The sequence below is a fragment of the Eurosta solidaginis genome, chromosome 2 (genome assembly GCF_040869045.1).
Source record: "Eurosta solidaginis isolate ZX-2024a chromosome 2, ASM4086904v1, whole genome shotgun sequence".
Lineage (NCBI taxonomy): Eukaryota > Metazoa > Arthropoda > Insecta > Diptera > Tephritidae > Eurosta > Eurosta solidaginis.
Genome location: NC_090320.1, coordinates 171,977,679 through 171,998,860, shown reverse-complemented (window position 1 = coordinate 171,998,860; position 21,182 = coordinate 171,977,679). Strand labels below are relative to the sequence as shown.

Below are 21,182 nucleotides of genomic sequence, written 5' to 3'. Positions count from 1 at the left end.
ATTCCATCGTCAAAAATCTGTAAAACAAAATCAAGTGCGCAGAAAAGTATGCAACACTTACCGATAAAAGCCTAACCGCGTTAGCGTTCGTTGTATCACAGAATTTTTAAACTTTGAAAATGACGGCTGTTGTTTGCAAGGTTGCATTCCTTTGAGTCTTCGTTTTCACCATCTGGATTAACAAAGTCATGAGCCTGGGCATTCGCGCAATTTTAGTGATGTAAATTGCATGGCGCCAGCGCCAATGCGGTGCCAGCTCAATGGTAGCTCATTGACGAAATGACTCCAAGCGAATTTTTGACGCTACTTAGTAGTGAGTGCGTAGTATATTTCACTTGCGCTATTGAGTGAAACGATTTTTGTGTGTCAGGCACGAGTTTGGTGTTATTGGCGCTACTGGCAATGATGACACTGAGCTGATGACGGTAGCGCTGGTAGTTCAGCTTTTGAATCAGAGAAAGAATTGATGACCCGTGTAAATTATTATGGTGTATTTGCACCAAATAAATGCTGCGGACAAAACAACCGGAGTCATTTTTGAGTTGTATATTTTAGATTTAATGCACAATTAATATGGGTGTGTTTGAGCGGCCAAATAATAACAGTTGTATTGCTAAAGTGCTGCTTAGTTGATGTAATGTCGCTAATTTGCTAGCGATGATCAATAGATTGTGAATGAAAGATGATGCTCCGGCCAAGAAAGTGTTTCTATCGGAACCCGCCTATGGAAGCAGAGGTAGAGGGCGGCCCCCACTCCGTTGGAAGGACCAGGTGGAAAACGATTTAAACTCCCTTGGTGTGACCAATTGGCGCCGGTTGGCGGAGCGACTGACGCGCCTTGTTGGACGGCCATAACCGTTTAGACGGTTAAGCGCCAATTAAGTAAGTATGTAAGTAAGTAAGATCAATAGATTGTCAATATTTCGTTCAACGGACGCGCGAAATTGCCACATCTGCTCAAATTTTTCAAGATTTTCCATTCTTGATTTAACTTAAGCTGTTATGCCAATATTTTTCAGCCAGCTTTTTTCAAATAGGTAATTTTTCCAAAAGCAAAATAAATTACAGAAAAGATTACAGAGTTAAACAGCCATAAAAATTCAGCTATGTTGGTTACACACAGAAATACAACAGAGGGTTGTGTCTCCGCTTTTCGCAAGCGTGAGATTCACCACGTGTGACACGCGTGATTCACCACGTCTAAGCATCAGAATCCACGGTTAGGCACCGGCGGGTTTTTATGAGACTTAGGCTGTTATGCCAAAGTAAACACAAATCTTTACCGATGACTGTGTTATCGATTAATTTATCGAACTCTAACACAAAGTAATATTGCATTGTCATCGGAGCTATACATGTGTGCAAAATTTCAGCTCAATCGGACACCGGGAAATGTATCAAATTTAACTTGCAAGATTTCATTACATACAACAGCCAAGTGAAGGTAAATAAAAGCTTATAATAAAAAGTAATCGAGTTGAGTTGGCTAAGCGGTTTCAATTGAAACCGCTTAGGTAATTGTCAACCTGATTGATAGTGTTGTATAGTGTTGCATATTCAAAAATAGGGCACTATTGTGAACGAGCGAATGAAATGAGCATACGCATGTGCAGATAAACAAAAATAACAAAATAACAGCGTGCCGGCAGGGTGACATACATACAAACAAACACACGCATTTCATGTATTTTGTTTTTGTAATTCTCTGGTTGAGTGTCAAAAACATACTGCGCTAGAAGTAGAAATGTCAAAGCAGCTAAAAAAAGTAACAATTAGCTGATAAACTTCTACCATCTGTATGGTTTTGCCATAATGAAGCTGTTTAGCTAGTTGAAGCGTTTTTTTCAAGCTCGCTTGCAAAAAAAAAAACAACTATTATTTCTACTTCTATTCTGTTTCTTGCCAATTGATTTACACAACGCTGCGACATCTTTTGCAGAAACGATGAGAAAATTGGACTTGTTTCATGGCAATGATGCCATAGTGTCATATTTATTGGCACTTTTTCCCCGTGCCCTGGGATGTATTAACAATTTTTGTTATTATATCGCCCTACTGATTGGTAAGCTCGCGGGTTCGAATCGAGCTCAAGGCTTAGCAATAATTACACTGGACCACGAATTTCAACTTTTTCTCTTTACCAGAAACGCCGTTATGAAATTCGTATGTAGAATCACCCCCTGATTTGGAAAATTGAGTTCACTTTTGATTCTATGGTACCGTTTTTGAGATATTTGCAATTTACCGTTATTCGAAAAAACCAAAAAGATGGCTCCCTTTAGTAACGTATATCTCACGAACGGGTCAAGCAATTGCAAAAAGGTTTACAGAATCGGAAAGATGATAAAATTTGTTATAAATGCATTATACATTGTTTTTGCTCAACCAAATAGTTTTCGAGATATTAGCTTATCATTTCAGATTTTTGTTTTTTATGAAAAAATATGAAAAAAAATACTTTTTGCGAGGGCAGCATTCCAAAACCACAACTTTTTTTCCAGATATTTTTTCTTTACGTAAAGCTCTGTTTAATTAGCTAAGATAAGCTATCATCGAAGAAAATCGATGCAAAACTACGTAAGTTATAAGCGATTAAATAAAAATACCCAGGTTGCGGAACTTCAATGTATGTACATATACATACATATATTAAAGGTATAAAGTGCAAATGGGATATTATCGGGATAAACGAATAACACCATTACAATGATAATACTTTTTCTTTAAATAAATCAAATAGTACTTTTAATACTCGAATTGTTTTATAGTAGGTAGAGTGGTTGCATCGAAAGGAAGAGTAGTTGGGTTCGAAACCTACTGTAGGCATGTAGTTATAAACATGTATTTCCGTCACTTATGGGTAAGTATGCAGGTAGATTTTCAAAATTATAAGACACAGAAAATTTGTAAAGCCTACATCTAAAGCAGGTAGTATTTTCTTTCCAGGCATCGTATAAAAAGGAAGCTTTCTATCTAGGTAAGATTTGATTTTTTAAATTTTATTCTTGTTCCGAGTATAAATATGAGTTAATGCGCCTTGAAACTTCATAACATCTGCAAGGCTCGCCGGAGATAGTTCAGTTCATAAGTCAAATTTCAAAACCGCTATTTATTAAAAAAAAAATAAAATGAGTAAAAGGACGCGAGAATTTGAGTGTAATAACGATCCAGATATGTTCTGTTTCATGTGTGGCCAATATACTATCATAAGGCGACGACGAGTGTTCTCAGATCATATCAAAACTTTATACTCCAAGTATTTTGGCATTGAGCCTAAAAATGCTGAAAAACCATGGACACCGAACACTTTGTGTACATCGTGTCGAGTAGAATTGATTCAGTCGGAATCAGCACAACAAATAAAATTTGATACACCAATGATATGGAGAGAACCTACTTGCCATTCAATAGAGTGTTATATTTGTCAAACAAAAGTACTTGGCGTTGGAAGATCAAGAATAGTAACATATGCCAGCGTACCTACAGTGACATTACCAGTACTACATTAAACGGCAGTTGCGGATCCAGTTCCATTGTCAACAGTAATATCTGAGTGCGGGTAATCAAGTTGTACCGAATTTCGCATGAGAGACGAGAGAAACGTTCTGTCACAAGCACAAATTCATGATTGGACAAGAGATTTGGAACTATCCAAGGAAAAGGCCGAGATCCACACTTCTCGTATGCAACAATTTAAATTTGTGTCATCCGATGTTAAGGTGATATATTGTAGAACTCGTCACGAACCATTTTACAAACACTATACAAAGAAAGACAGTATATGCTACTGCAACGACATTCCTGGTTTATTCAAAGAGTTTGGTCAAACATATGATTCAAAAGAGTGGCGATTGTTCATAGACAGCAATAAACTGAGTTTGAAGGCTGTATTATTGCATATTGGTAACAAAAAGCGTTCTATCCCGATCGCACATGCAGTAAATACAAAGGAAACCTACGAAGAAATGCAAAAAATACTCAAATTTATCAAATATGAAGAGCATGATTGGAAAATATGTTCTGATCTCAAAGTCGTTGCAATGCTATGCGGTCTACAAAGTGGCTACACCAAGCACTGCTGCTTCCTCTGTAAGTGGGATAGCCGAGCTCGTAAGGACCACTACGTCAGAAAGGATTGGCCGGAAAGAGTCGAGTTTACCGTTGGCGTGGATAACATCAAATACACCCCTCTTGTCAAGAAAGAGAAAATCATACTTCCACCCTTATACATCAAGCTCGGTCTCATTAAGAACTTTGTTAAGGCTTTGGACAAAGAATGCGAAGCATTCGACTATTTGAAAACAATTTTTCCAGATATTTCTCAAGCCAAGATAAAGGAAGGTATTTTTGTTGGACCACAAATAAAAAAGTTGATCAACAATAATCAATTCAAAGGACTACTCTCATCAGTTGAGGCAGCAGCGTGGGAATCCTTTGAAAAGGTCGTTGCTTCTTTTCTCGGTAGACACAAAACCCTAACTACGAGCAGATAGTGAACGATTTAATCAATAGTTATGCGAAAATAGGTAAATATTAAAGGCTTATTAAACTTACTTTCCCAAAATTCTATAACTTCTTTACCTAACTAATATTTTCTTTCCAGGCGTAAATATGTCTTTAAAAATTCACTTTCTGCACTCACATTTGAGCTTTTTTCCGGCAAATCTTGGCGACGAAAGTGACGAACATGGCGAGAGGTTTCATCAGCAAATGAAATTAATTACGAATCGATATCAAGGGTTCTGGGACGTCGCAATGATGGGTGATTACTGCTGGTTTCTCATTAGAGAAACCGATCCTAAACTGAATAAGCGTCAAAGTAGAACACATAATTATTTCGACTACATAGTAAAATCAAATTAAGATAAAGATTGTTAGAATATAGCATAAACATAAATAAATTTAACAAAAGTTAAAAATATGGGTAATTTCATTCATAAATTGAACTTTTAACTAAATAGAAACAGAGCATAGCAGATATTTCACTCTTCTTTATACCATACATACGTTTTGAGTTAAACGTTGAAATTGCGCAACTTGGGTATTAGTTTTGCACCGATTTTCTTCGATGATAGCTTATCTTTTTTCTAATTAAACAATTGCTTAACCCGCTCGTGAGATATACGTAATTAAAGGGAGCCATCTTTTTGGTTTTTTCGAATAACGGTAAATTGCAAATATCTCAAAAACGGTACCATAGAATCAAAAATGAACTCGATTTTCGAAATCAGGGGGTGGTTTTACATACGAATTTCATAACGGCGTCTCTGGTAAATGTTCGCCGTCGACCAGTGTTATTTTATCATTATTATATGTTATCTAATGTCCTCGAGATTAAGTAAATTTTAAAGAGTGGACCAATTGCAGCTAAAAATGTCATTATAATTAGAAATATACACATACTCATTGAAAAGTCTATTGGCTGATATACAAGAATATTCTAAAACTTGTACCAAAACATTCTGGCAGCCAATGGTGAATAACGGTTTATGAAAGAGCTTTTCATAAGACCAGCTTTTGACGAATTACCAGTACCTATTAAGAGACACAGGTGATAAAATCACAAGTGTTTACGAGGCGACATTTCCCCCCAAATGTAGCTCCATTGGTAGAATCTTGCACCGGGCGCTACTCACAGGGACCGCCAAGTGGTCCGCAAAGCAGAACTTCCTGGATAGTTTGTATTTTTGTTAGAACTGATTTCTGGAAACAATTTTCTACACTAAAAAATGCATGCATATATCCGGAACACTTGTGACAGGTTGTCGAATAATTAAAAGCATATATCACTGTCGAACGTGAATCTGAAACACGCTGGAGCGCCAGAGTACAAGCGGTTAAGGCTTGGTTTCCTCCAAAAGCGTTGCCTCTATATTACGACCGCTAAAGAGCGACCTTTGTGCCCACCGTTTACAGCGGCACCGCTTTGTTGGAAACTTACTGCAGACGACCTACAAAACCTAAGTTTTCATTTTTGCAAGTTTTTTTAGCTTCTTTATTTTTTTTAAATGCGTATGTGCGAAAAAAATATATTTAAAATAATTCAAATTCAAAATTTTGTATATTTTATAAATAGTGTCAAATATTTGACAAAATGTTAGCCGCTTTCAGTATAGCGGTGGGAAAAACGTTGACGAATTAATTGGTATCGTCATGACGGCCGTAATATTTATCGCCTTGCCGCTTATTACATTACGGTGAACTTCATAGTTTCCACATAATTACTTTTACATTGCAACATTTTTGACAACATGCTCTACCGCTATGTAGCGGCACCGCTTTCGAGGAAACCAGGCCTTTAGCGTTATCGTCTATGGGCTAGAGAATGTAGTAGAACACTTAGAACAATTAGCAGAGCGAGACTAGCACCACGAGTGACGCCAGAAGTGAAGCTACAATTCTGTTGCAAAATATACTAAATTTTAGTTTCATAACATTAGTTCATTTCTGGTATGAAATCTTAAGGAGGATTGATCGTGTGCAGCTCAGATTACAAAATCCGGGAGTGAATTTTAGAGAAGCGCGTCATGATCTTAAATCATTAGCAAGTGAACTACCCGAAATACGAGACACTCTCTGTGAAGAAGCGAGAGAAAAACGAGTTCTCTTTGTGAAAAATGGGATATTGATATAGTAACACATGTAAGAAGGCGCCACAAAATGCCCGGAGAATCAGCTAGAGATGTTGGTCTTTCCGCATAACGTAAAATTTCTCGCGTTATGCAAAGTGTTCTTGATCGTCTCCAACAAGAAATACGTACAATATTTACACGACTAAATGACCCTAATTTTAAATTTGGATTTCTCTTAGAAGTTGGAAATTTGTTAAACTATGATAATATCAACTTAGAAAGAAATCGTAAGAACTTGGGTGAATTATATAATACAGATTTCGATGGAACAGAACTTTTTATCGAAATATGTGACTGCTATGTGATTAAAAAATAAAAATAAAAAAATAAATGTAAGGCGCGATAACCTCCGAAGAGATCTAAGGCCGAGCTTCTCTTCCAATTTGCGTCGTGCTCCTCTTGATTTTCCCTACAAATTGGCCGGACGGGACCTACATGTTTTATGCCGACTCCGAACGGCATCTGCAAAGCAGATGAGTTTTCACTGAGATCTTTTCATGGCAGAAATACACCCGGAGTGCTTGCCAAACACTGCCGAGGGGCGACCCCGCTTAGAAAAATTTTCTTCTAATTGAAAAATCTTATTTCTAAAATTTTGATGTTGCTTTGCCCGGGAGTTGAACCCAGGGCATACGGTGTGATAGGCGGAGCACGCTACCCATCTCACCACGGTGGCTATGTGATTACTTCGCAGTAAAACTCCGTTAGAATTACTTACTTTTATAATCTCGTATGGATAAGATGTTTTTCCAAACTTGTGAGTGGCACTTCAAATACTCTTGACTATCTCAGTATCAATTGCTAGCTGCGAATGTTCATTCAGCAAATTAAAACTGATTTTGAATTTTGACATATTTACGATCGACGATGGGGCAAGGTCGCTTAAGTGACCTAACATTATTAAGTGTGGAAAAAGAAAATTTTGAAATGATAAATTATATTAATAAAAAATATATTTTGCTCCGGGCGCAAGAAAACCTCACTACGCCACTGTTGAGTTGTGATATACATATTTAAAATATATTGGCATTGAAAATTAAAGAGGAGAGCAACTCGAAAATTGGCGAAAATTGACGAGTTTTCCATGGAATGCTCGTACTATAGACTTTGTCATTGTACTTCCAAGCCACGTTTTTCTTAGCCACAAGTAAGCAAAATACGTTAAAGCACTAGCGGTCGTAGCTACAATGTGAAAATATAAAATAAAACTTCCTCCTAAACATTGGAGGGATTTTTTGCAATACTCAATGAAATGCTTTCCTTAATTTATTATATGAATTTTTATAATAATGAAGAAAATTTCCATGCACATTATATAGGTTTTTCATTTGTTTTTAGAAAATGGTTTGTTGTTTTCAGAAAAAATTCCCACGCCGAAAAATTGTGCGTTTTCTCTATATATAATACATATTTTCGAAAAAGACGTTGACAGTCCCGGCTTTACTGGTTTTATTTTAAACATATATAGTAAAAATATAAGATAAGACTTACACAATAATCAACATTCCCAAATTCATTTGAATTTTCAATAGATTGGATTGTTATAAAACCATCCAACTCAATCTTTAGTTGTTCACGTGCCATTTGCTCCAATTCAGTTTTGCTATAACACTTCGATTTTATTTTATTCTGACACAACGAATGGTCAATCTGATTCAAAGATGACTCGCCGACAGGTAAAACATGTACATTAAACTGATTAAGTAACTCGTTGTTGTAGCTCAGTGTAGGAGGAGTATACACAACACTAAAACCTGGATAAAGACGCCGTATAGCATCTAAGACAATATCACGTTGATCAGCAGTAAACACTGACCTATCCATTATTTGATTTAAAGTAATTCCCTGAAAAAAAAATTATACACTTTATTTATTTACATAATAACGCACACATTTATGTAAATAAAAAAAAAATAACATTAATTACATTTTTCTCAGCCATCTCCGCAAACTGTTTTATTTGCTGCAAATTTTCTTCCGAGAGCTCGGCACGTCCTAGACATTCAAATATAGCTGCATATGTTTGTTCGTTAAAGTTTAATTCATCTTCTTCAATTAATGTAAAAATATCCTGAAAATGTTTTAATGACCCCTTTGCTGCAAACCCATGAAGAACAATGTTGTATAAATCAATTGTTACGAGACTTTGAGTTTCAAATTTCTTTTTAGCTCTTTGTCTGTAAGCCAGCAATGTAGAAACGCCACGATTAACCATTCCCGCGGAAACACATACATTAAGGTAAGATTCCAAATTGATCCGGAGAGCTTTTTCTTTTGCAAAACGTTCTTGTGTCTCATTTTTATTCATGTTAGACTTGAACCTAAATAAGAAAAATGCATCAGTGTTACATATGTATGTATAAAATAATTTTATGTATATGAGTAATTGAAAATCATGATTGAAGCAAAAGAAGTTTGCTTGGTAAAATTTCTTTGCAAATTTATGAAACATGGTAGTAATAGAAATAGGATCCCTGCATTCAAAAGCCAAAGTAGTAAGCAGACATTCTAGTTCATTGACTATAATTTTGTGGTGTTATTCATACTAGTTAGTGTATGAGTAGTTAGTTGACTGTTAAGGAAGCCATTGAAAAGGCCAAGTCTTCCATATCAATAGAGGCAGACGGAAAACCTATGCCGATACGAAAACACCTTGACCTTGAGGGCATTAGCAGCCTAGAACATTTTTTCTACTTGTCGTTAAAAGCCTTTGCCATTCCAGAATAACGGAGAATGGCAAGGATAAACCCACTACCAAAGACAGGAAACCCAGCCAGTATCTAGCGATATTATCCCTTTGGTCAGTAACGAAAACGTTTAAAGCCATTATAATTCCCCCATTAAACGAAATTACTTGGATATTCAGCCATCAGCATAACTTCCGTAAAGTGCATATCACTACCACCGCTCTTAACTCCATTAACACTCATCATAGGACGATGCTAGTGCAGCTTGGACTATTTTGACACAGTCAACCATGACTGGTTCGTTCCTTCTCCGTTAGATAGATAGATAATTTATTGAGGATTGCACTGCAACCATTGGTCTATTATGCCCTCACCTCCTTCACAACACCTCACCCAAGCCAACTTCCTCGATGAACCCTAGCAGTTCTCTTGGCTTGATGGATTTAATGTGGGAATATTCTGGCCATGGTGGCCATGGTAAGCCCATAAACTTAGCCCGCGTCTTGAGATTGCAGGAGGATATGGTCCGCCGTCTCCGCTGATCGATCACAAAATCGGCATGTGTTATTCCATTATTTTTTAGTTTTTATTTATATGTACGTATTTTTAAAAAAATGTATTCCAGTGTATAATGTATTCAAGTGATAAATTTTAAAGTGATAAATGTGATGAATTTGAGCTAATTTATCAATTTTCAAGTAATTTTTCAACCCGACTAGGACTAGTATTTTAACTAGTTGGATGTTGATGCAAATATCGACTAGTATGTCAACTGGTATTACAATGATGCATAGACTGAGTAGTACGCCAACTTGTATGTTGAGTTGAATACACTAACTAGTATGTCCATAGGTATGATATTGGTGTATATAATAGCTAGTATCCCATCTCGTATAATACTGACTCAAAGGCTTACTATTGTGTTAATTGGTATGACCCTGATGGGTATGCTGGCTAGTATAGCTTATGGTACGATGTCGGTGCATATAATGACTAGTTCACCAATTGGTAAGATGCTGATGCAATTGATATTTCGTTGCTAATATGGAAAAATTACAGGACTCATACTAGTTCAGATTTCTAGCAAACTAGTATTCTGCTAGTAAACAACTAGTTGGTTTGAACATTTACCAAATAAGTACTAAGGTTGATTGCGAGTTTGCCTAAATTTCTACCCAATTTTAGAAAAAACCTAAATCACTGGAAATTGTCGGTAAGGGAGTGCAAAATAAACCATTGGAATTTTTTGGGCATAATTTTCAACCTAAATTTAAAAGTCAAATTTTTAAATAAACACAATTTTTGGATTTTTCTTCAATTTCGTTTTTCAGTTTTAAATGCATGTAAAATGCGAATCTGTATGCAAATATAGATAGCAGTTACCATATAGCCAAAGCCACGAGGGTTAGTAATGTGGTTGGTATGGCGATCGATTGATGAATACTGTACCAATAGTTGTGTTTTTGCGATGAAACCAAATTGCCACTCGATTATAACACTAATTGGCCAAAAATGTATAAGTTGTAGCATGTCTAAAGTTTGCCACATCATTTTTCATAGTGGCAGACACCCCTCAAGATCTATGACGCTCGGCGAAAAAGACCCTACAAGTTGAAGCAGATGCATTTTTATGTATAACTATCTATGGAACTCCTACCATGAAGCTCTCATGTCCCTTGTTCATCAGACTGGGTTGGTGCCCATAAAAAAAAAAATTGTGAAAGTCCGCCCTAAATTTGAAGCTCATGTTGTTGAGGGGGTTTCGGAATGGGTTCCACCCCCATGATTTGAATCGCGCCAAGATTGAAAAAACAAGTAACTGTGTCTAAGTTCGGGTGGTGTACCCGAACATTATATACTAAGCGTGAGTTTTAACTGTACTGTTAATTTCAGAAAAATTACTTTTCTAGTCCTACTGATGCATTTTTAAACACACCAATATTATATATATTTTTTTACGATCCGTTAATTTTTCTTCGAGTTATGGCTCCTTAAACTTAGAAAAATGCTTAGTCATAAATGTGGTGATGCCACGCCCTTTTTCAAAAATTTCGAATTTTTTCCTATTTCTTGTTATAATTCCACTTGGGGAAAAAATACCATTGCTATAAAGCTTTTTTTTTTTGCAAAAATATTGCTTATTTCATTCGTCCACGACCCTTTTAAAAATCTCTTATATAAAGTGGGCCTGGTCCTTAGCCTATTTCGTTGGTTTTTCTTCGAAGTGTGTCAACTTAGCAAAGCACCCCGAAATTCCGGAAAAAATCTTTCTTTCTCGGCAAATTAACAGCAAATTGTTTCCCAAGTCCGGCTTCGATATCTTATCTCTAACATTGCTTTCAAGAGGGTGTTTTGCTAAGTTAGCAATTGCACGGCAAAATTAATTCATTCCCGGTGAAATCGCGGCAAATTATCAACCTGTTCCCGACGGTATTCCGGTAAGGTACTTTGCTAAGTTGATGCTCTTTGTAAAATGACCGCCGTAATATTTATCGCCTTGCCGCTTATTACATTACGGTGAACTTCATAGTTTCCACATAATTACTTTTACATTGCAACATTTTTGACAACATGCTCTACCGCTATGTAGCGGCACCGCTTTCGAGGAGACCGGGCGTTTAGCGTTATCGTCTATGAGCTAGAGAATGTAGTAGAACATTTAGAACAATTAGCAGAGGACACTAGCACCACGAGTGACACCAGAAGTGAAGCTACAATTCTGTTGCAAAATATACTAAATTTTAGTTTCATAACACTAGTTCATTTCTGGTATGAAATCTTAAGTGTTCTACACCATGAAGAGCATACAAACGTTTCTGTTGTTTTGATCAATATTTGGTTGAAGCTTTGCTTTGGAGGCGCAGAATACCATCGTTGGAAGGATTCTACAGTTTGTAGGCCACAATTGTGAAGTAGGCATTGCACCTCTAATGTAGACTGAAAATAAATAGCTATATCAATTTGTTGCGTGACTAGGGACACTTTGATCATTGTATTCCTTTAGTAAGCAATGCTGTTAAACATGTTCTTCAAAGGATTTGAGTACCTTGACGTTCTGCTGCCACTTATGCCTCACCGACCTGTTGATCTGTATTATTTTGTTTTAAACGCGCCATTTTATTTTAAGCGGGTAAATTTTTGGAACATTTAAGGACGATTTTTGCCTTGTCGGAAAAAATTCAACTACCGCCAGATATTCTTACGTTGCTCCACATCAATTTCCTTCTATCTTTGCGTTACTTTGACCCATGGCTCATAAAGACTAAACTTACATTTTAAAAGAAAGAGACTGTCAATGAACAACAACAAAATATACCCAGTAGGGAAAAAGAATTGTATTATCACTCAGAAATTCCTCTAGGAAAACCTTGTAGGATTCACTATGCTATTAGTCAACAAATCAAACAACTAAAAGTTTCAGCTTTTATGAAGGAGTTGCAAGATGCCGCAAAAGCGAGAGTCTCAGAGCAAGCAGTCCCGGTACTGAGCGTGCTGTATATGCTGTATATGTATGCAGGATGTAACCTAAACTGACACTAGACTGGGTCGAAAAAAAAAGTTGCCAATGTCCGCCCCTAAATTGAAGATTATGTTGAGAGGGTTTCGGAAAAATTTTTTAAAATTTTTTTTTTTTGATCCTTCGAAATACAGCCGAAAATGTTTTTTCATTATAACTTGGTTATTTGACGTCCGATTTTTAAAATTGATAGCTCAGCTAACAAAATTAAACCCCCCCTAATGTATGTTTTTTCCTTACCAAGCGAAAGTACTTAAAAATTCAAGAAAATGTTGCTTTGAAACCATATTACTAAAATAATAAGCATAGAAGTTATAGCACTTTCAATATTTATTGCAACTGTTATTTTACCTGATTCTTATTATACTTAGACCTGAAACTCATGACATTTTTGTAGGAAAAATTGCAGGGTTTGGATTGAAAAATTAATAAAGATATGCCAAATAACAGGAATAGGGGAAGTCAAAGTAAATAAGTGAGTCAAACCTGTAGTTTCGTATTTATAATAATAACGCTATGCGACAAAATCAACTTTTTTTCTGGGTATTGGATAAAACCCACAAGTAAACAAAGTACCTCCGTTTTTCGAACCGAAATTTTATTTTTTTGTTAACGCGTTCAGCAATTTGAAAAAGTAAAGGTGAAAAGTTAGAAGTCAGAAGTCGTATTCAGAAGTCAGAGTCTGACTTTTCTCCTCGTATAACAGCTGTTATACTAAATTTCTCAAAAAAAAGAATTCAGCCCTTCAAATAACGGAATAGAGCGGACCACGCCCACATTTTTACTCTTTCAATTTGCTGAACGCGTTAACAAAAAAATTAAATTTCGAAATGTAGAATTTCCAACTTCGAACTTCGTAAGCCGATATCTATTTTTTGGAGGCTAAAGTCGAAAAACGGACATAGTACTTTGTTTACTTAAGCCACAATCTCTACAAAAAAGTGGGTTTTGTCCAATACATTATAGAGGAATAGCCAAACTCAACACTATTCCTAAGCTATTTGAATCGATTATCACAAAACAGATTGCTTTTAGAGTATCTTCATTAATTGACTTTTCACAACATGGCTTTTGCAAGGGTAAATCAACGGTGTCCAACTTGCTTGAGTTTACAACCTTTGTATCCAACAGTTTTAAGACTAATTGTGAAGTTGATGTTATTTATACTGATTTTAGAAAGGCATTTGATAAAGTTTCTCATTCTATACTTTTATTCAAACTTGATCGGTTAGGATTTCCTCCTTTGCTTCTATCTTGGGTTTCTTCTTATGTGAAGGAAAGAAAAACAGTTATATTTAATAATTGTTGGTCTCGGTTCATAAATGTAACTTCTGGTGTTCCTCAAGGCAGCCACCTTGGTCCGGTTTTGTTCCTGTTGTTCATTAATGACCTTCCTAGTGTTTTAAAGCGCTGCAAGCCGTTGATGTACGCTGATGATGTCAAACTTATAATGCCTATCCGCTCACCCGTGGATAGGGCATGCCTTTAGGCTAATCTGAGTCTAGTTGACTTGTGTGATGTAAACGCCATGTCACTAAGCCTACCTAAATGTAAGTTCATGTGTTTTACAAGGAAGTCCTTCCAATCCCATGATTATGTTATTGGCGACTATGTAAGCAAGCAGGTCACTAATTTTATTGATTTAGGCGTTACAGTGGACCCAAAACTGGATTTTAAACTTCATATTGAATCTTGCGTGAATAGCCCTAAAGGTACTTTGGCTTTCGTTAAACGTTGGTCTAAAGATTTCAATGACCCATACGTTACAAAAACTCTTTTTTATATCATTGGTCAGGTGTACTTTGGAATACGCTTCAATAATTTGGAATTCGCGTTATCAGGTTCATTCTGACAAGCTGGAATCGGCCCAGAAACAATTTTTGCTTTTCGCTTTAAAACACTTACCATGGGATCCTTTTAAAAATCTTCCCCCCTATTGCAGCCGGTTAAAACTAATACAGTTGCCCACGTTGCAGAGCCGCAGGGAGATGCTTGGTGTCTTATTTATTTTTAAATTAATAAGAGGGTCGATAAATAGTCCATTTTTGCTTGGTGAAATTAAGTTTAACGTTCCTATTAGGCCATCTAGACATTTTCAATTAATTTTTGTAGCTACATGCAGATCGAATTATGAAATGTACGAACCACTTCGTTGTTTATATCATGATTTTAATAAACACTGTAAAAATTTAGACATCTGCGACTCGTTTCTTGGCATTAATTCTGTTCAAGCCTCTGTTTCAAATATGAAGTACCAGTTACTTGAAACTTGTTTACAAAATTGCATTGTGATCATTATTTTTATATGTATGTACTTAAATTTATTCTATATAAATTTTATCTACTATTAATTTGCTCTATTGTCAATTTCATAAATTATTATTTAATAGCTCCTTCATGAGCACATTTTAACACATTTACAACATTTTAACTTTTGCTTACTTTTAAGTTTGGAATTGAAATTGTCAAGCGTTTAATTAAATACTGTTTAAATATTACTTTAAAATTGATGACTGCATATGTTGTTTATATCGTGTATTATTCTGTGAATTAAGTGTCGGTATATTTGGTCTGTATAATTGTTGAATTTGTAGACTGATAAATAAATAAATAAATAAAAACAGTATCCGGCGACCCTTGCAGATATTATGAAGGAGCAAGGCACATGTACTATTATTTATACTTAGATAATGTAAAAATTCAAGCCTACCTAGACAAAAATGTTCCCTAGTTCCACAAAGAAAACACTATCTGCGCAGCTATGACAGGTTCTCTAAAAAATTTTCTACTTACTATTCCAAGAACAAAAATAAAATTTTTCAATTATAGAAATGTTAAAAAAAACAATAATCATTACAAAAAATTATTGTTCTGGCCTTGAGCTAATTTCGAACCTGAATACTTTATCACTAGGCCGATAAAACAAAAACAATTGTTAATAAACCAAGAGCACTTGGGAAATGTCAAACAAAGTGATTGACAATAAACAAATCCAAAATTATCAGTAACTTGCAACAGATGGCGCAACGCTGAATAAATACAGTTGGTAAGAAGGAATAGAAGTAGCAATTTATCAGTAAAACAAACCACTGCTGTATAGCTAAATGGTTAGCGCAGAGTGCCTAAAGCATACTGATGATGAAGGCTTAGCACCCTTCGAAATGGATCTATCTGCGCAGCTATGGCAGTTTGTCTGAAAATTTTTCTACTTACTATTCCAAAAATAAAATTCAATTTTTCAATTATAGAAAAATTAAAAAATAACAATAATTATCATTAGAAAAAAATTATTGTTCTGGCCTTGAGCTCCTTACTTGGTTGTTCCCGCATAATCTTAAGCATTAAGCTAAAAAGTTCCCTTTCTACAGATCTCCAACTTTCAGTAGTCATCTGTCCGAAAGGACTGCTACGATCAACCAGCGCCACAGTCAGTGACTGCTTTGCCACATCACTCATCTTCTCGGGAAAAGCCGGAGTCTAAGTGTTAACTCCCTTTGGCACCTCCGAGAAAGCCGGAGCCTTAGCTTTAACTCCCTTTAGCACCTCCGAGAAAGCCGGAGTCTTAGCGTTATCTCCCTTTGGCTTATCACTTACTTCCGTAGTTGGAACTTTCCTCTGACTCCAAGCTTTCGAAGTAGTTGCTACCTCGCTATTGGGGCCCATCTGTCTTACAGATTTGGGCCTACTTTTCTTGTCCATGCAACTGCCCTGCCTCGCGGCTCTGGGACTGGGTCCTTTCTGCCTCTTGAAAGCAGGCTTGTCGCCTTCCGCCGGGCGTTGCCTCTTCATTCTGCCATTCGACGCTTCTTCCTCCTCGTACCGGTTGCAGAACCGAGGGTTTCTAGCAGCAAACCTTTTGAACTGCCTTCGACCTACTTCTACCGCCTCGTTGGCCCATTCCAAGTGCTCAATCTCCACTTCTGTTGGGTCGACCACTGCTCCCAGGCGTTGGACAATTCTTAGTGCTGCACGGTACTGCGAGAGAGCTCTTTTACTTCCTCTGCTCCGTACCCTTCTCCACTTTTCTACTCCGTTTTCATTTGTGTGCTTTTCCAACACGGAGTTCATTGAATCAGCACTACTCTCGCTCCCCGAGTCCGAGGCATCGCTTAATGCGTATTTGTCATCGTTGGCTTGCGACTCAGTCCTCCTCTTATCATCCTCCTAATTACAATTTGGTAATGAGTCGTTCATCTTGGTCGTTTCGACCACATGCCCGACAAGGCGGACTCAACGATCCAGTATTATATACGGGGAAATAACCGTCAGCCACAGAGCACCCCTTACTGTGGTAAGGCCATCAATACTTCCCAAGGTGGTCCAATATCGGGAAGGCTCCGTTCGAATACAGCCGAATTTATCCCCTGGCTGAAAATCGTCCAATAGGCACGGTCCGCATAACACCCTGGATTAGGGGGTTGGCAAAAAAGAAGTTTTTTTTTTTTTGGGCTGGTGACAGATGTTCGCTTAATGAAGCAAAAGGCCCTGTATAAAAGGGGAAACTTAATTATTTCGTTAGGTAGAATTGTGATTCGATTAAGTGTATGTGTGAAAACGGTTTAAGTAAGTGGATAATTACAGTGCAAGTGGCATGGAATAAATTGTGAATATTCTATCCGAATTTTGCTTCGAGTTCTTCCAGTTGGTTCACCGCACCTTCAATTTTTAAACCTCACCCGATACGAGAGATTAACTTATATATATATATATGTATATATATTAATAGATATAAGCTAAGCTTAATTAAGCTGCAATAAATAAATAAACAGTCTTATGGTGCTGTGAGTCGTGCTGAGGACCAACCAAAACAGAATTTGCGCATCGGGAAGAAAATTCCGCAGGATAACAATCGTAATATGCAAGAAGCAGGAGAGGTTGAAGAGAACCTTGAAAGCCTTAGAGAGGAGGACGTAGACATCACGACTAAGGTGTTGGAGGGGGTACAAACAGCCCAGTGGTGCTGTGAGTCTTAAGATACCCCTCCAACACAGTAAAGTGGCGTCGATCGAACTCTTCCTAACCCTTGATGAGAGCTCGTTTGACACGGCACTGATCCAGGAATCATGGCTCTCATCGAAAGGAAAAGTTCCTGGGCTCAGCGCTCGTGGATTTAGCGTTTACTACGCACAATCAATAGAAAGGGTGCGAGCTGCAGTCATGGAGAGGAAACAGCTGCATTCATATGTGCAATTAGTGACCACTTCTGAAAAATTGGCGCAAACTTCTCCTTGTCATCATCGTGTGGCAATTGCTGTTCCTCGTATGTTGTTTTATCAGCGCTTATTTTCCAACAAGATTCCAGCGGGCGCACAACACGAGTGGGAATACGTTTTCAAGCTTTTTAAGTATAACTTTCCCCGAGGTTTCTTAATTGTTTTCGTGACTTGTGCGAAGTTTTATATGGTACCACTTCGTTTACAACACTTACCGAATTTTTCTAAATTTTTGTTTTTGTAATACGCAACCAATAAATTTGTTTAGAGCTGGGCGCCGTGCAATCACTTATATTAAAATTTGGATCAACAACCGAATCGTCAGGAGAAAAATCAACATTACTCACATTGCTCATGTCTAAAAGACTTAATGCATTTTCACTTTCCATTTTTATAGAGAAATAGTCTGAACAAATCTACAGTATTTCATTAACTGTAGAAAAAGTGAAGAAATTAATGATTTAAAATACCGTTATCGGCAAACGAAATTTTAGCAGAGCATTTTAAGTCGGCTTAAGATGTTCTGCAAAACGACATGTATCAACCGTTTGATCATTTTTATTTTATTATAAGAACTTATGTCAATTTAAGTTAATGAAATCTGAAAAGTTATTTCATACATAAACGCTTAAGTACTCATAAGATGTTTGATTCTATTTAAGTTGATAAAAATTGTCCAGTATATATTAAGTTTATGTTGACAATAGTTTTTGTGCACAAAATATGTAATAGCCAATAGGACATTTAAAAAAAACTTACGTTAACGTAAGACATTTTTCCGTGTGAATTATTTTCAAAAAGTAAAGCCGTTACATTTTTTAACCGTTCTAACTTTTTCGAGAAGCGGGGAGTTCCGAAACGGATTGAACCCAAATGTGGATTGTAAGGAACCGAACCCGAATCTGACCCTAACTCGACTGAAGATGTTATAATATATTGCCACAGATATAATTCTCGAATTTGTACGCTAAAAAAGTGTCTCAGTGTCTCGCGCAGTCCGCTTAATGTAGTAAGCCATGAATATTAAAAGTAATTAATTTGTCCCCACAAATATCTCCAAATAAATTTACAAAATACAGTTAACCAAAAAAGTGAACAACTTCTTAACTATACTTAAATCAGCGAGGTGCATGGGATCTAAAGGAAATTGACAAACCATTACAAAGTCAGCTGCATCTAAAACATTTTCTTCTTCACTCAATTTTAAGCTCTTATGTGCCTGATCGTTTCTATTTTTGAACAAAAATCGGCTTTTAATATCCTAGATTCTTAACAATGGAGTAGCCTTGTTCCTATACGTTTTTCCGACTTAACAAAACTTAGAGTAACCTCTTCTTATAATAACTGTGGTTTTGAAGCCCCGTCACAAAAGCTCGCGCAGGCGATTCGCAAACAAATAAACGTATATCAAAGTTTTTCGAACGCGGATGCTCTAAGCCGACTTTCAAACCATTTTTTTTAAATACTACTTCGTAACAAAAATCTTCCAAAAATCATTTGTATTTAATTAGCGAGCTTTTGCTCATATTGCTTTATACAATAGTTTTTGTAATTGATATTAGAGAAAAATTGTAAGTTTACAAACGGCGATGGTTACTAGGACATGTTTCTGAATTTCACTTCTTCATCAGCTAGGTTTTCGGGAGCTGAGCGTTGAACTCGAATATCCAACATTCATATCAGTGCAAGCCTTTAGCTGCTACGCCATATGAATGTTCCGTTGTTCGCTGTACAATTGGTCTCTAAGAGTTGCCTTTTTGTTTATATTCCTTTTGATCACCATGTAGGCACATACACTCTGTATGTAGTTTATTCCTAATGGTGTGGATATGATTTTTAGGCGCGCTTTTGAAAGCTTAGTAACATTTGGAAATATTAAAAACAAATACTGTAAAAATCCGAACAAATGTTACTAAGCTTTCAAAAGCGCGCCTAAAAATCATATCCACACCATTAGGAATAAACTACATACAGAGTGTATGTGCCTACATGGTGATCAAAAGGAATATAAACAAAAAGGCAACTCTTAGAGACCAATTGTACAGCGAACAACGGAACATTCATATGGCGTAGCAGCTAAAGGCTTGCACTGATATGAATGTTGGAGATTCGAGTTCAACGCTCAGCTCCCGAAAAGCTAACTGATGAAGAAGTTAAATTCAGAAACATGTCCTAGTAACCATCGCCGTTTGTAAACTTACAATTTTTCTCTAATATCAATTACAAAAATCATTTACGTTAAGCGGTTTTTGTTTCCCTGAGAAGCTTACAATGCTAAAAGGGGGTTCTTTTGGAAAATCTACAATTGACCCAAGAATCGACCACACAACTTTTTTGAACTGTTATACAGGTTCATACGATCTATTAATACCTCGTCTTTTTCTTTCAAACATGAAAACGATCTCGATTCCAAATACGATTGAGTGCCAATATAAGCAAACTCTTTACCCGAATTATTTTTTGCTGCTTAACTATTTTGGGTTGTCTGAAGCAAATTTTGCGCACACAAATTAAAGCCATTATAGCCTATTGTGTTTAATGCGACAAGGAATTTACTTATAGCTATTTGAGAAATATTACACTCAAATGCCCATGTCCTTAATATTTCGAATTTACCTAAAATTGAAAGACATTCATTTTCGTTTTTTGATCGGAAATCTGATTCAGAAAAGAAAAACGAGTTTTCTGACTGGCAATCTGAGCCAGCAAAGGTAAAGGAATTTTCCGGTCTAGAACTAGGCGTACCCGCGGAAGCTCCGCTATTTCCATAATCCTCCCCAGCAAATATAGATAAACGCTTATATTATTCCCCCTTTTTTCACACTCTTTCTTTCATATGTACACGTTGTTATACATTTAAAGCTTCATGCCTTGTTTGAATATTTATCTAAAACGCTTATATTAGCTTCACTTGTATGTATGCTTGGAGAGTTAGACCCATCTAGCGGCAATTATTGAAGGCTCGCTGAAGTGGTTAAATAACTCGCTACAAAACGATTTGTGCTTAATAGCGGAGATACCAACCTCTTTACTATGGTGCTATCAACATCAAATATCTAAGTGGATTGTAGATACTAAAACGGCACCATATTTGCGTATTTTTTTAGTTTTTTTAAACTATATTTATATTATT

General features: G+C 36.5%; 1 protein-coding gene across 2 annotated transcripts in view; it reads right to left on the bottom strand.

Annotated features, from left to right (window-relative positions):
• PolrMT (mitochondrial RNA polymerase) overlaps positions 1-21,182 on the bottom strand; it is a 576,158-nt gene that overhangs the window by 336,696 nt on the left and 218,280 nt on the right. For both annotated transcript variants that reach the window (XM_067766430.1, XM_067766429.1), the window contains exons 5-6: positions 8,560-8,953; positions 8,124-8,477 (exon numbers count right to left, since the gene is read on the bottom strand). In XM_067766430.1, coding sequence (XP_067622531.1) covers positions 8,124-8,477; positions 8,560-8,953 — 748 coding nt within the window. The remainder of the gene's footprint in view (positions 1-8,123; positions 8,478-8,559; positions 8,954-21,182) is intronic.